Genomic DNA, 14,358 nt, shown 5'->3' with positions numbered 1-14,358 from the left:
AGGTTTGGAACTCTTTGTTATTTGTCAATTTAGCCATTTACCGCCAGGCAAGCCGAAACTTTCGCCCATGCAAATGCAAACAGGCTGATTAAAAGGTCCTGTGTAGATTGTGTGTTCAACCAAATAACACTGACACTAATCAAATGTTTTCACACTTTTGCAGTATTCGTTTCATCACCTGTTATACAGTATGATACAAAACACAGATTCAACAACATTTTGACTGCACTGGGCCTTTAAGAAAGCATCTGGAGCAAGAATGAAGACAATGTACAGGACATTCCTCTACTTTCAGTATGTGAGGCTGACAGCTATACTACCATTAACACATTGAACTAATACGATTACATTATGATACTAGATGAACCACTGAAAAGTCTACAGGCCCTGAAGCTTATTTGGATGCGAATTGGTACTGTAGGGGGAGAGGAAGTATTTATAGGGTGAGTCTTGTCGTCTATGTAGGCCTTAGGGCAGTAGTATTGGATAGACATCATCAACATGAGAGGACTCGACTGCTGGAGTTTAAAGGGTGCCTCATGACCTGTCTTGAAATTGAATATGTTGTTCCTAAAAAAAACATCTTTATGTTAAAACAGAAGCAGTTTAGAATTGCGATTCAATCAGACCTTATGCTGTTTGGCTGCTTGGAGGCTTTCATATGCGACTGGCCCATCCTCATTTCCATAGCTCCCTTGACCCACTGGCCCTCGGCTATTTAAAATCTCCAGATGACGGAAGAGAGGCTCTCACAGGAACATTTTGTGGTGAAAGCTCAACAGTGTACTGGAGAGGTTTACTGTCACATTTCTGAGGCTTTTGTGGGTTCACTGAACATGACCGATGGATCCTACGCAAGGTACATTGGACCTGTAACAGGTCCAAAAAACACTGGCCTGGTCATATGTTTTTTTTCCCTTTGCCTGAATGGCTTTAGCGGAAGGTAAAAGGTGGAGAGTTGTAGACCTCAGGGAGATGATTTTAAAACAGATTTATGCCATCAAAACTGTGGACAAGTTACTGAGACCGAGCATTGAAAAAGGTGGTATTCTCTTGTGCAAGTAGCCCTATACAAACAATAACAGTCTCTGTCATGGTTGCGGAGGTGATTTCTCTATGAATGTTTAAGTAGTGCTTATTTAGGTCTGTACTGTATTTAATTTTCTAATGTGACACTCACAGAGAAGTAGCGTAATGTATTGCTTACATTGTACAGAAGAAACCCTGAGGACAAGACTTTTTGACACCACAGTGGATTCCAGGAGGTTGTTCTTCGTTGTGCATCCATGCTACTGGAGCCAGCCTTTCCCAGTATGAAACAGCACTAGTACCTCTGCTAATTTGAAGCACAAAGCTGTCAGAGTCCACTCAGTACTCTTTATACTTTATGAGGCTTTGACATGTCCGAGAGACAACTACACTGAACAAAAATATAAACACAACATGTAGCGTGTTGGTCCCATGTTTCATGAGCTGAAATAAAAGATCCCAGAAATGTTCCATACACACAAAAAGCTTATTTCTCTCACAAATTTGTTAAATTCCTGTTAGTGAGACTTTCTCCTTTTGCCAAGATAATCCATCCACCTGTCAGGTGTGGCATATCAAGAAGCTGATTAAACAGCATAATCATTACACAAGTGCACCTTGTGCTGGGGCCAATACAATGCCACTCAAAAATGTGCAGTTTTGTCACCAAACACAATGCTGAAATTGGCATGCTGACTGCAGGAATGTCCACAAGAGCTGTTGCCAAAGAATTGAATGTTAATTTCTTTATCATAAGCCACCTTCAACGTTGTTTAAGAGAATTTGGCATTGCGTCCAACTGGCCTCACAACCACAGACCACGTGTATGGCGTCGTGTGGGTGAGCTATTGGTGGCGGTGGGGTTATGGTATGGGCCGGCATAAGCTACGGACAATGAACACAATTGCATTTTATCGAAGGCAATTTGAATGCACAGAGATACCTTGACGAGATCCTGAGTCCCATTTTTTTTAAGGTATCTGTGACCAGATGCATATCTGTATTCACAGTCATGTGAAATCCATAGATTAAGGCCTTATGAATGTATTTCAATTGACTGATTCCCTTATATGAACTATAACTCAGTTGAAATTGTTGCATGTTGCGTTTATATTTTTGTTCAGTATAGTTAGAGCTAAGAGAAAAACGACATACTGACAAAGCTGTGGACTTTCTGGAGACATTATGGGACATGAGTCGGATGTCTGCATCTTACGACTTCCTCCGTTCCTCAGTCAGTAGAATGAAAGGATGACGGGGGGGCTGTATGAAATAGTGCACAGTTTGAGTAAAATATATGATACATAGGTGGAGACTTGGTAGAACTGTGGTGTGGATTCTATTCATGACAGGTAGATCGACTCCACATTTGGAATCAACGTTGTTTCCACATCATTTTAACAAAATTTGGATTTGAAAAAAGTTATCCGTGTAAGGGAATTTAATCTATTTTTCACCCAACGTTTAATCTAAATCCAATGACATGGTGACATTTTTTGTTGATTTCACACTGAATTCACATTAGTTGACAACTCAACCAAATGGAAATCAGAACTAGATATTGAGCTGATGTCTGGGTCCAGTGGCATGGCTTTAGATCTGATCTCTCCCCCATCTATGTTTCTACTGCTGATGCTCAGAGGAATTGATGAAGGAATTGATTAATGGGTAAGCTCTAAACTGACATTTGTTTGTGATGACTAGGCATTACATTATAGTAGATATGAAAGACAGGCTTTATAATGACCCCTTTCAGTCTTCTGCATCCTTCCCTGTGAAAGGGGACATTGATTCTTGATTGTAGACTTTGTGCCAGTTGTTTTGGTTGGAACTGCTCATTTCTTTTAAAATTCTGCTGTGGCCCAATAGCTGTATCCTTAACCAGAGTAACTCGTGTGTTAACTCATGCATGTTTCCAATACTTTGAATTCATGTGGCTTGTTTGTGTTTTTTCATGTTTTTCCTGAGTGCTTCGAAAATGTTCCAGAAATCAGTAGCGTAAAGGTAGGGCACATATTGTTTACCGACCATATTTTTCTTTGATGACAAAGAACGAAAATCTCTGAACAATTATAACAATGATTGTTCAAAAAGGCTGTTTTGCTTGGAGGGAACCTACATTTTAAGAAAGCGAAAAACAGACACAACTTTGGGTATGGTGATCTTCCTAGCAGGCATCCTCCCCCTTGGGTATTGTTTAGTCTGGACTTAGACTGCAGTGTTGTTTAATGTTGGGAGAGCAGAGCATGAGGTTTAAGCCTATCTAGAGCCCTCTTATATAAAACTAACAAGAGAGCGACAGGATCCACACTGCAGTCCAACAACAAGGAATCACATCTGCTAATATGCACATGGAGTCTGGTAACTGTCCTCATAAGGGTTTACATGAGTTTACTCTTTTGAATATCTGCATTATTACTTTGGGATATGTCTCCAACCAGTATAATGTCCAAGTATAATTACATATAATGTCAAAAAACAAACATTTAATGGATCTTGTTAACAGTTTTGTAAAAGAAGTATTTTGTTAACTAGTTTTCGTTAAGTATTATGTTAATTGATAACAGTCTATACTCCTAATTGTGAAGATATGTATGACTGTTGGAACTAATCATGGCAACTGTCTTCCAAATGATTAGCTGTGTGCTCGTCATTCAGTTTGACCTGAAATTATGTCCTTGACAAACCCTTCCCTCTGGAGATAGCCTCATCACCAAGCCCTTGAGGCTGTTCATAATTACACAATTTCACTAATTGACACAGGTCTTTAAAGGTTCAACCTTGACTTTATCTCCTGAGATGTGTTTTGACATCTTATCTATCTCCTGGACGAATAGCGGATTCATTCTGCATCTCTGAGTATCATTCTGCAGTTGAAAAGTGTGTGTAGGCCTATTGATTATGTTCTTGTTACATTGTGATTTTGCTAGTTTGTGTTATAAATAGTTGGATACACCAAAAGCAAACAATTACACAGAAATCTTGAGAGAATATCCACACTGAGTCGAGCAGTTATTCTTTCCAGAACTAAACATAGGGTTCTCTTGTAGCTGTTGTTGATGAATAAATCTCTCTCTCCAAACGTGGGAATATACTGTACTGGCTCATCATGCTGTCCACTTGATATGTTGTAATAGTCACTTGTTGACTTTAGTTTCCAACTCCAAGACTGTCTTACCCCTCTGGCATGTGTGTATTTGAGACCACTCTAGCGTTGTCTTGTGCACTCCCAACTGTCACTCTCTTTATATGCTGTTAGAAGGCTAGGAAGAGAGTGTCAAAAAGATCCGAATGGAATGTAGACAACATGATAATGATGTCCTGAGGATAATTCCAGAGCCTATCTGACTCTCTTGGTCATTCTTATGAAATATACTGTTTTAACAGACAAAGAACTGCTGCAAGCTTGTGTGTGGGATAGAGAGAATGGAAAGGGGCCAGATCCATTGAAGTGGGGGGCAATCAACCCATCTCCATGGAAACTAGTCCAGCCCTCGCCTCTCCAGAGGTCTCAAGGAGGGAGGGATTTGGTTGGAAAGACATGACTCGTAGTTCAGTGGGAAAGCTGCAGCTATCTGTCAAAACGAAACGTTTTATTTTTTTGCTACAATTTATCTAACGGGATTGATATTTGCTGGCAATTTTGGGGGGGGAAATGGCTGTGGAAATGAGGCGCTACTCTGAGGTAATGCCGGTCGCCATTTGAAATGTTTACATTATTTGGGATAGTTTATAAAGGGTTAACGGGAATATAGCTAGTTGCATACAAAAGTATCCGAATGCCGTACAGACAGAGTTCGGGAAGAGCAGTTATATGCGATTGTATCAATTAGCAAACATAAAGTATAGCCTACAACAAATATTTCGCCGAATGGATTTATTTGTATTTTTACGGTATTTGGTAACATAACAGTTTGGGGGATGTAACGCTATTCTTGTTCTGAGCTCTTTCAAGTTGATAATGTGAATGTCAAAACAATTACATTACATTGGACTGAGTGAGTTGAGGCTAAATACATTTTGCCAACTCAAGTTTACATTGTGGAGCACGAGATAATTTATTCAATTCAAAAGACTGTCAACTCACTTGGGCCTCCTTTGGTTCTTGAGATCTACGGATAATTTAGCTACAAACGTTCTGAGATTGTATCTGACTCAGATTTACAAACGCTGTTGAGTGAGAATAGCCATAATCATAGTTTAGTATGTCCTCTAATGTGGATTATATGTTTTCTCTCTGAGGGGCATCTCTCTGTTAGATGACGTTTTTCTTCAGGGGTACCTCCTGCTATCACTATCACTGCGACTAGGCAGACGCTGCAGCTGCAAGCTCTTTTCCTTGAACTTTTCCCGAACAGACTGTCTATTGTGCATATCTAACAATGACCTTTCCTTCTCACTGGACTGGATTGTCAGCAGCTAGATTGGGAGGCCCCTCTGTTCTCTGGCCAGGGCTTGCATAACAGGGGTGAGGGTGGGAGGTCACCAGATGCTTTTTAGGCTGGCATTATCAGACAATGTGTATGATATCATACACACACCCAGTTATTGGGTAAGACTGGTAGACTATATGTATGCTGCTATGCCCAGTGTCCACACATCACCCATAATAGAAACCCAATGTCTAGTGGAGCCACACAGCTTTAGGGTGCCTTTTCACAATTTTATTAACTGGCATCTAAATGGTATACTTGGCATACTATTAGTCTATAAACCATATTATGATCACTATCCTGTTGAAGCTGTTGGAATTCAATGTCAGCTTGCCAACCTTGATGATGAGTTGTAGATCTGTGTTGTTCCCTCAATGGTTTAAGATTCATGGGGAAACCATGTGATAGACTGTGACAGGATCTGAGTGGAATGTAGCCCACAGAGAATGACTGTATTGGATGTCACAGTTAAACCATAATTTGACTGGGTTTAGGCTATACATGCAGCAATGGATAATCCAGTCACAAGTCTGCCTCACAAGTGTCAGAAGGTATGTCAGTTCTTTTTTCTTTGCCTTGTTAAAGGTTAATGGTGCATCAATTTTATGCAGGGCCTTCAATGTGCCGCATCTTCCTCCGGGTCCTCCCTTTTCTACTCCATTTCATCTCAGCCATTTGCCTTTTAGGCCCATAGCAGGAATAAAGATGTCAAGACATAGGGCCATCTATGGTTTTGGAATGGAAGCGTGGTAGTTCAACCAGTGTATGGATCCTAGGTAATCATGTAGCTAAGCTTAGCTCGTAACTTGGCATAAATTGTCGCACAATACACATTATGGAGTGACTCAAGTTTAACGTTTTTATTGTCACGTGCACAAGTACAGTGAAAAGCCTTTTCTTGCAAGCTCTTTCCCAACAGTGCAGTAATTAATATCAGTAGTACTATAAAAAAGCCTAGTATTGACACTGATTCACAGGTATTCTGTGTTATCCTTTCTGCTCACCACCCAGCCTTTGTAACTAAGATCCTGTACAGTAGGCTGTCACTTCCTGTTACTTCTTGTTTTTGTTTTGAATGACGGAGACCTTTGATTTACTTTTGGGTGTAGTGCAATCTACTCCCTCTGTTTAAGCAGATGGGGAATGCTATCATTTTCAAATATCACCAATCCCATTCTCTCTTTGGAGTTTGGCATTACAAATACGGAGTGTTTGCACAACCTTTCATAGACATTCTTAAACCTGTCCAAGGCATATTCAAAATGGTTTGGGCATTGCATTATTTCAGGCTCACTTGCCATGTAAAAGCTATTGGTAAGGTAAACTGCCTGTGACCTGAAGTAAGTGCACCTTGACGTGTAGTCACTATTTCACCCTGGATTACATACCATTTGCTTTACCATACATTATATCTTCATGTTTTGATCATGCAACAGTGCCTTAAAATGAATGATATGCAGATGTATTTTCTCTGCTTCTCCTTTGATAGCTTGTCTTAAACATTTCTGCTATCCATCTATCCTATCTTTACGTAGGATATACGTAGGATATACACTCAGTGGCAAGTTTATTAGGTATCTAGTACTGGGTCGGACCCCCTTTGCCCCCAGAACAGCCCGAATTCTTCAGGGCATGGAAACGTTGCTCAATTGGTATCAAGGGACCTAACGTGTGCCAGGAAAACATTCCCCATACCCTTACATCACCGCCAACAGCCTGTACTGTTGACACCAGGCAGGATGGGGCAATGGACTCATGCTGCTTACACCTAATCCTGACTCTGCCATCAGCATGACACAAGAGGAATCGGGATTCATCGGACATGGCAATGTTTTTCCACTCATTAATTGTCCAGTGTTGGTGATCGCGTGCCCACTGGAGCCGCTTCTTCTTGTTTTTAGCCGATAGGAGTGGAACCCGGTGTGGTCGTCTGCTGCAATAGCCCATCCGTGACAAGGACTAATGAGTTGTTCATTCCGAGATGCCATTCTGCACCCCACTGTTGTACTGCGCCGTTATTTGCCTGTTTGTAGCGTGCCTGTTAGCGTGCACGATTCTTGCCATTCCCATTCGACCTCTTATCAGCAAGTTGTTATCGCCCACAGGATTGCCGCTGACTGGATGTTTTTGGTTTGTCTCACAATTCTCGGTAAACCCTAGACACTGTTGTGTGTGAAATGCCCAGGAGGCTGGGCATTTCTGAGATACTGGAGCCGACGCACCTGGCACCGACGATCATACCATGCACAAAGTTGCTTAGGTCATTTGTTTTGCCCATTCTAACGCTCAATTGATCAGTAACCGAATGCCTCGATGCCTGTCTGCCTGCTTTATATAGCAAGCCATGGCCACATGACTCACTGTTAGTAGGAGTGAACTATTTTTGAGAATGGGGTGGTGTACTTAATAGTCTGGCCACGGAGTGTAGGCAGTCATAAGGGTTCAGTCAGATCCCCTCTCATCCCTCAGATTCATGATCCATAAATTAACCCTCTTCCATATCAGAGTAAGGGAGAACAGTGGAGGCACACAAAATGTCTTGTCCTCCTTTCCTTTTTTCAGTGGAAGTTAAAGCCTGTGTGTCAGAAGTCAGCCCAGTGACATATATACTACATCTCAGCTCCCTGCAGCAGCTCAAATGGACATAAGCCTGTTTTCCACATGCCAGCTCCGACAGCTGTGCATGCTCATTTCCAGGTTGCCCAGAACACTTTTCCCCAGCTTTCCAAAAAGGGCATATCTGCCATTAGTATTGCCTTGAAGATAAAAGGGAACTGTAAACAGCTGAAAGATGGAGAGGAATGAAAAAGACTGAAAGAATTGGTTCCATCTGGCACATTGAGTCAGAGAGCTACGGTGGCAGGGACTTGTGGTTATTGTGTAGGGAGTGTGCAGCTGCCATGAACAGTGTCAACCTGGGGTGCCCCTGCCCATAAAGAGGCGAATGGAGCTCTGTGGGATGGATATTTAAGGGGCCCGACAGTGCTCAGCAAACAACCTCCCACTCTACGAAAAGATGTCCACTGGACCATTCTTTAGAAAATCTGGCACTGAAAGTCAAAAGGAGACAAAAGCCAGCCTCTTGCGGCCTATGTGTTAGAGCGAGGCAGAGAGGAGGTTTGTATGGACTGTTAATTAGGAACGGAGGTCCAGGTGGAAGGCCTTTTATAATGCTTTCATGTTAACGGAGACGTTATTCATAGTCGTTCTCCTCAACCTAAACACATGCTTGGTTCATGACGACAGGCTGTATGCACATACACCACATGAACAGTTCCAATGCGTCTCCTCCATGTAAAAGGTTTATGAGGATCATATGATGTTATGTTAGGGACTGAGTGTCTGGAGTAGCTCCTCCTTCCTCTCTACCATATTTACCCAGTAATTCAACCTCCAGACTCACGTCTGATGTCGGATTTCCAACAGCAGTCCCAAAACCTCTTTCCTCGTTGAGAACACACGGAAGAAAATTGAAATGGTCTTTTGAAGACGAAAAAGAATGCCTGTGGATACATGGGTCCATACACTCCTCATGTCCTCTGGTGAATTGTGACGTCTGGAAAGAGTTTTCAGAGGTTTTACTCTGCTTTCCCTGGCTGGCTCATGGCTGTAAGTGAGCTCAGCTCAACAGTAGTTTGAAAACCTTGGAGTATGCTGATGAGCAGAAATGGTCGGGAGGACATGTCTGCCAGAGAGGCCGAGACAGAGGTATAGTAGCAGACTGGAGAACAAAATTAGAACAATGCTTCTATTTCTGGAAGCTATTGTGTCTGTTGTTATTACTTGATTTCCACCAGAGACGTGGTGGTGCTGGATGGAAATTACATCAAGCCAAGGCTACTCCTCAGGAGGTTCATTTAAGTTCATCCATTGTGATGACAAACACTAAATAACAACTTACTATTATCATCACAACCCAGACTATGAAAGTTCTGTGTTCACCAAATCACATTGACATCTCATATTCGGTATGTAACTGCCAGGTGTTGATGAACAAAGATGCATAGTTGAGTGTCTGAGAATCTTTGTTGGATGATAAAGAAGCTCTTATCATTGAAGCCAGGTGCTCCGAGCTCCCGCCCCTCTCCTGTTCATCCACCTTTTAAAACATAGTCTAATGTGTTGAATACCAGGCCTGATGGACAGCACAAATATTAGCACATTCCTCTATGTGATGGGCTGGCCTGTGGGCCTGTTGACCTGTCAAGGTTGACAAGGCCATGGACCTAATGGCTTCACTATGAGATGAAACATTCCACAGCCCATGCACGTCACACACACGCACACCCACATGCGTGCACATACACACAAACTAGCGGGAGTAGCTTTGCATAGTATTTGTGTGTTTCTGTCACCCGATAAAGGGCTTACTTTTTAACCATGAGTTTGCCCACTCAAGGACATGTTGACAACAAAGAGTTTTTCCGTTCCACCCCAAACAGTCTCAGGAACAAACACAGACTTGCCTCCTCAACAAGCAAGCATAGTTTGTGATCTAATGGTATAGTAAGGACATAGTAACTGGACATGTAGTAACTGATATTATCTAGCCTCATGATTTCCCCCCATAATGGATATGCCTTTTGCTGTAGAATATGGTATGGCTAAGACACAACAGGACAGTTTTGAGTTCGTGGTTTGGATGGCAGGTACTGTAAGTCATGTAGACAGTTCGGGAAAGAGTAAATGTCTTAGATCCCCAGACAGAAGGCAAAAAAAATCCTAACTGTAACTGGCTCTGTGGAACCTGACGAGAATAAACATATACCTTGAACATTGTTGTTGATAGGCCATTTTTTTTTACTCATGATTCAGAGAGATCACATCACAGGATAGTTCTTTGTATTCCTTGTAACTACTGTGGAACAACATTACTTGCTCAACCAGTTGCTCAGTCAGTGCTTATCCAGTGCGCATCCCGAATGTAGGTAAGAGGAGGAACTAATCTCCTTTGATGTGGAGTGTTTTCCATCCATCCATCTGTTTTTCCACCTTGTGTCCTGTAGTTCAACAGAATACTGTATGTATTATGTATGAGCCTCAGTCATGCAGGGTCAGGGTTAACCTGCAGTTCACTTCTGGTTGTCTTTGGACCCCTGGGTGGGGGGCAGTGTGGGTGTAAGTCATTCCCCATATGGCACCCTATTTCCTATAGTGAACTACTTTAGACCGGGACCCATAAGGCTCTGGTCAAAAGTAGTGCACTATGTAGGGAATAGGGTGCTATTTGGGATTTAGACCATGTGAATGCAGCATGGCTCGACTAGAATGCAGAGGTGGGAGGACAGACAGCCTGTTAAAAGGACAGTTGTTAGCTCCCTTTTGTCATAATTCCAGGCTGTGTCTTGTTCATAACGTTCGCTGAATGTTAAGTCAATACTCAAATTACATGTCAATATCTGACAGGGCGGTGCATTCCTGCATAGGTAGTTAACCCTTGTGGGTCAAACAAAGCTGACGTCTGTGAAAAAAGTAACGTCTACTTTCAATGCATTTTTCTGCCATAGGTGGGTAAACTGTCAAGCAAAAATAAAGTGTGTTTACTTGTGTTTACCCTCCACTACACCACTGGTCTCATCTGAGCATCTCTCCCTTGACATTTATAAATGACTGAAAATATAAGTTTAGTATGCAGTGTTCTTAAATGTCATATACCAAGTGCCAGCAGTCAGTATTTTCATATGTGTGCAATGCTTGATTATGTGTGTGATGTTAACAGAGAGGTCTATTTTTTGGGTGACCTGAACATTGACTGGTTAGCATCTAGCAATCCTCTCAAGAGGAAGCTTCTAACTGTGACTAATACCTGTAATATGAACCAGGTTATCATTCAACCAGCTAGAGTGCATACCAAAAGTGTTGGATCTGTGACATCCACTTGTATTGATCATATCTTTACTAACGCTGCAGTGCTTTGCTCCAAAGCAATATCAGATTCCATTTTCTGTAGTGACCATAACATTGTGATAATAACAAGGAAAGACAAAGTTCCAAAGGTTGGGCCTAAAGTAATTAATAAGAGATCATAGAAAATTTTTTCACAGGACCCTCTTTTCACAAGTAGTGCACTATATATGGAATAGGGTGCCATTTAAGACATTACTGTACTCTAGCCCTAGACACGAACCATGACCACCTTTTACTGAACATGGTTTGACAGTTTGCTGCTGCTTTGACATCCGAGGAGAGAAACTCTACGTATTTCATCCCATTTTTCTCCCCAATTTCGTGATATCCAATTACAATCTTGTCTCATCACTGCAACTCCTCAACAGGCTCGGGAGAGGCGAAGGTCGAGTCATGCGTCCTCTGAAACATGACCCGCCAAACCGCGCTCCTTAACACCCGCCCACTTAATCCAGAAGCACCGTTTAACTGACGAATGAAGTCAGCCTGCAGGTGTCTGGCCCACCACGAGGAGTCGCTAGAGCGCGATGAGCCAACTAAAGCCCCCCCCGGCCAAACCCTCCCCTAACCCTGATGACACTGGGCCAACTGTGCACCGCGCTATGGGGCTCCTGGTAACGGCCAGTTGTGACACAGCCTGGGATCGAACTGGGAGGCCTATGGTTTGTTTTTTAATGTGAAGAGATGGTATCAGTCTCAGGAAGTCAGCTGGTTAACGCCTTGCTGTTTTCTCCCCAAAGCCCCATCTTGGACTTATCTGACCCAAATCTCTCCATTGTTGTGAACTTGTGAAGTAGGTTGTGCATATAACCTATATCACTACACTTTTAGAAAAAAGAGTTACAAAAGTGTTTTGGAACTTTGGCTGTCCCCATAGGATAACTATTTTTGGTTCCAGGTAGAACTTTTTTGGATTCCATGTAGAAACCTCTGTGGAAAGGGTTCTTCATAAAGTGTAATTAAAAGGGTTCTCTTATGGGGACAGCCGAAAAAATGTTTTTGGTTCTAGATAGCACCTGCCACATGGTAAATATTGGCTGATTGCACATAGAGTATGAGAAAGATGCAGAGACATTGCTACAGTGAAAGTTGAGACACAACACTCAAAACTGAAGTAACAAAATATTAAGTAGGCATTTGGGCGGCAGGTAGCCTCGTGATTAGTGTTGGGCCACTAACCGAAAGGTTGCTAGATCGAATCCCCGAGCTGACAAGGTACAAATATGTCATTCTGCCCCTGAACAAGGCAGTTAGCCCACTGTTCCTAGGCCGTTATTGTAAATAAGAATTTGTTCTTAACTGACTTGCCTAGCTAAATAAAGGTCATTTTAAAAAATGCAAATTTTGTGAATTTAATTTCCTATGAATCACCAATTCACTTGTTGCCCTCAACTTGGCTTCTTTATAATTACACGCTGACACCTGCCTACTGTTCTTGCATTGCACAAGTAGCCTGTTTATTTAACAATCACTGCCATTTCCTTGTCATTACAAAGTGTTCCATATACACTGAGTGTACAAAACATTAGGAAAACCTTCCTAATATTGACTTGCACCTCTTTATGTCCTAAGAACTACCTCAATTCACCGGGGCATGGACTCTACAAGGTGTTGAAAGTGTTCCACATGGATGCTGGCTCGTTTTGACTCCAAATCTTCTCACTGTTGTGTCAAGTTGGCTGGATGTCCTTTGGGTGGTGGACCATTCTTGATACACACCTGAAACAGTTGAGCGTTAAAAACCCAGCAGCGTTGCAGTTCTTGACACACTCAAACCACCTACTGTAACGGCTGTCGTAGGTGGAAGAAGGAGAGGACCAAGGTGCAGCGTGGTACGTGTTCATGATCTTTTAATTACACTGAACACTAGAACAAAAATAACAAAACGGAACAAACAAACAGTCCTGTCTGGTACAGAGACAGAGAACAACTACCCACAACTCAAGGGTGAAAACAGGCTGCCTAAGTATGGTTCTCAATCAGAGACAACGATTGACAGCTCTGATTGGGAACCATACCAGGCCAAACACATAGAAATACAAACATAGAACAAAACATAGAATGCCCACCCCAACTCACGCCCTGACCAACCTAAAATAGAGACATTAAAAAAAGGAACTAAGGCCAGGACGTGACACCTACTACCATACCCCGTTCAAGGTCACTTCAATCTTTTGTCCTGCCCATTCAGCCTCTGAATGGCACACATATAAACTCAGCAAAAAAAAAACATCCTCTCACTGTCAACTGCGTTTATTTTCAGCAAACTTAACATGTGTAAATATTTGTATGAACATAACAAGATTCAACAACTGAGACATAAACTGAACAAGTTCCACAGACATGTGACTAACAGAAATTGAATAATGTGTCCCTGAACAAAGGGGGGGTCAAAATCAAAAGTAACAGTCAGTATCTGGTGTGGCCACCAGCTGCATTAAGTACTGCAGTGCATCTTCTCATCATAGACTGCAACAGATTTGCCAGTTCTTGCTGTAAGATGTTACCCCACTCTTCCACCAAGGCACCTGCAAGTTCCTGGACATTTTTGGGGGGAATGGCCCTAGCCCTCACCCTCCGATCGAACAGGTCCCAGACATGCTCAATGGGATTGAGATCCGGGCTCTTCGCCAGCCATGGCAGAACACTGATATTCCTGTCTTGCAGGAAATCACGCACAGAATGAGCAGTATGGCTGGTGGCATTGTCATGTTGATGGGTCATGTCAGGATGAGCCTGCAGGAAGGGTACCACATGAGGGAGGAGGATGTCTTCCCTGTAACGCACAGCGTTGAGATTGCCTGCAATGACAACAAGCTCAGTCCGATGATGCTGTGACACCCCACCTCAAACCATGAAGGACCCTCCACCTCCAAATCGATCCCTCTCCAGAGTACAGGCCTCGGTGTAACGCTCAGTCCTTCGACGATAAACACAAATCCGACCATCACCCCTGGTGAGACAAAACCGCGACTCGTCAGTGAAGAGT

General features: G+C 42.5%; 1 protein-coding gene across 4 annotated transcripts in view; it reads left to right on the top strand.

Moving 5' to 3' along the window:
- dennd2b (DENN domain containing 2B) overlaps positions 1-14,358 on the top strand; it is an 82,320-nt gene that overhangs the window by 1,815 nt on the left and 66,147 nt on the right. The window contains exon 1 of one of the 4 annotated variants that reach the window (XM_065013151.1): positions 222-294. The exons of 2 other annotated variants lie outside the window; for them this stretch is intronic. In XM_065013151.1, coding sequence (XP_064869223.1) covers positions 260-294 — 35 coding nt within the window. In that variant the 5' untranslated portion in view covers positions 222-259. Of the gene's footprint in view, positions 1-221; positions 295-4,569; positions 4,715-14,358 lie in introns of those variants that run through there. One more of the 4 variants, XM_065013153.1, reaches the window with a different exon arrangement.

This window comes from Oncorhynchus nerka, linkage group LG28, assembly GCF_034236695.1.
Source record: "Oncorhynchus nerka isolate Pitt River linkage group LG28, Oner_Uvic_2.0, whole genome shotgun sequence".
In the NCBI taxonomy this organism is placed as follows: domain Eukaryota; kingdom Metazoa; phylum Chordata; class Actinopteri; order Salmoniformes; family Salmonidae; genus Oncorhynchus; species Oncorhynchus nerka.
The sequence above is the reverse complement of the archived record's forward strand: the minus strand, read 5'-3'. Positions and strand labels throughout refer to the sequence as shown.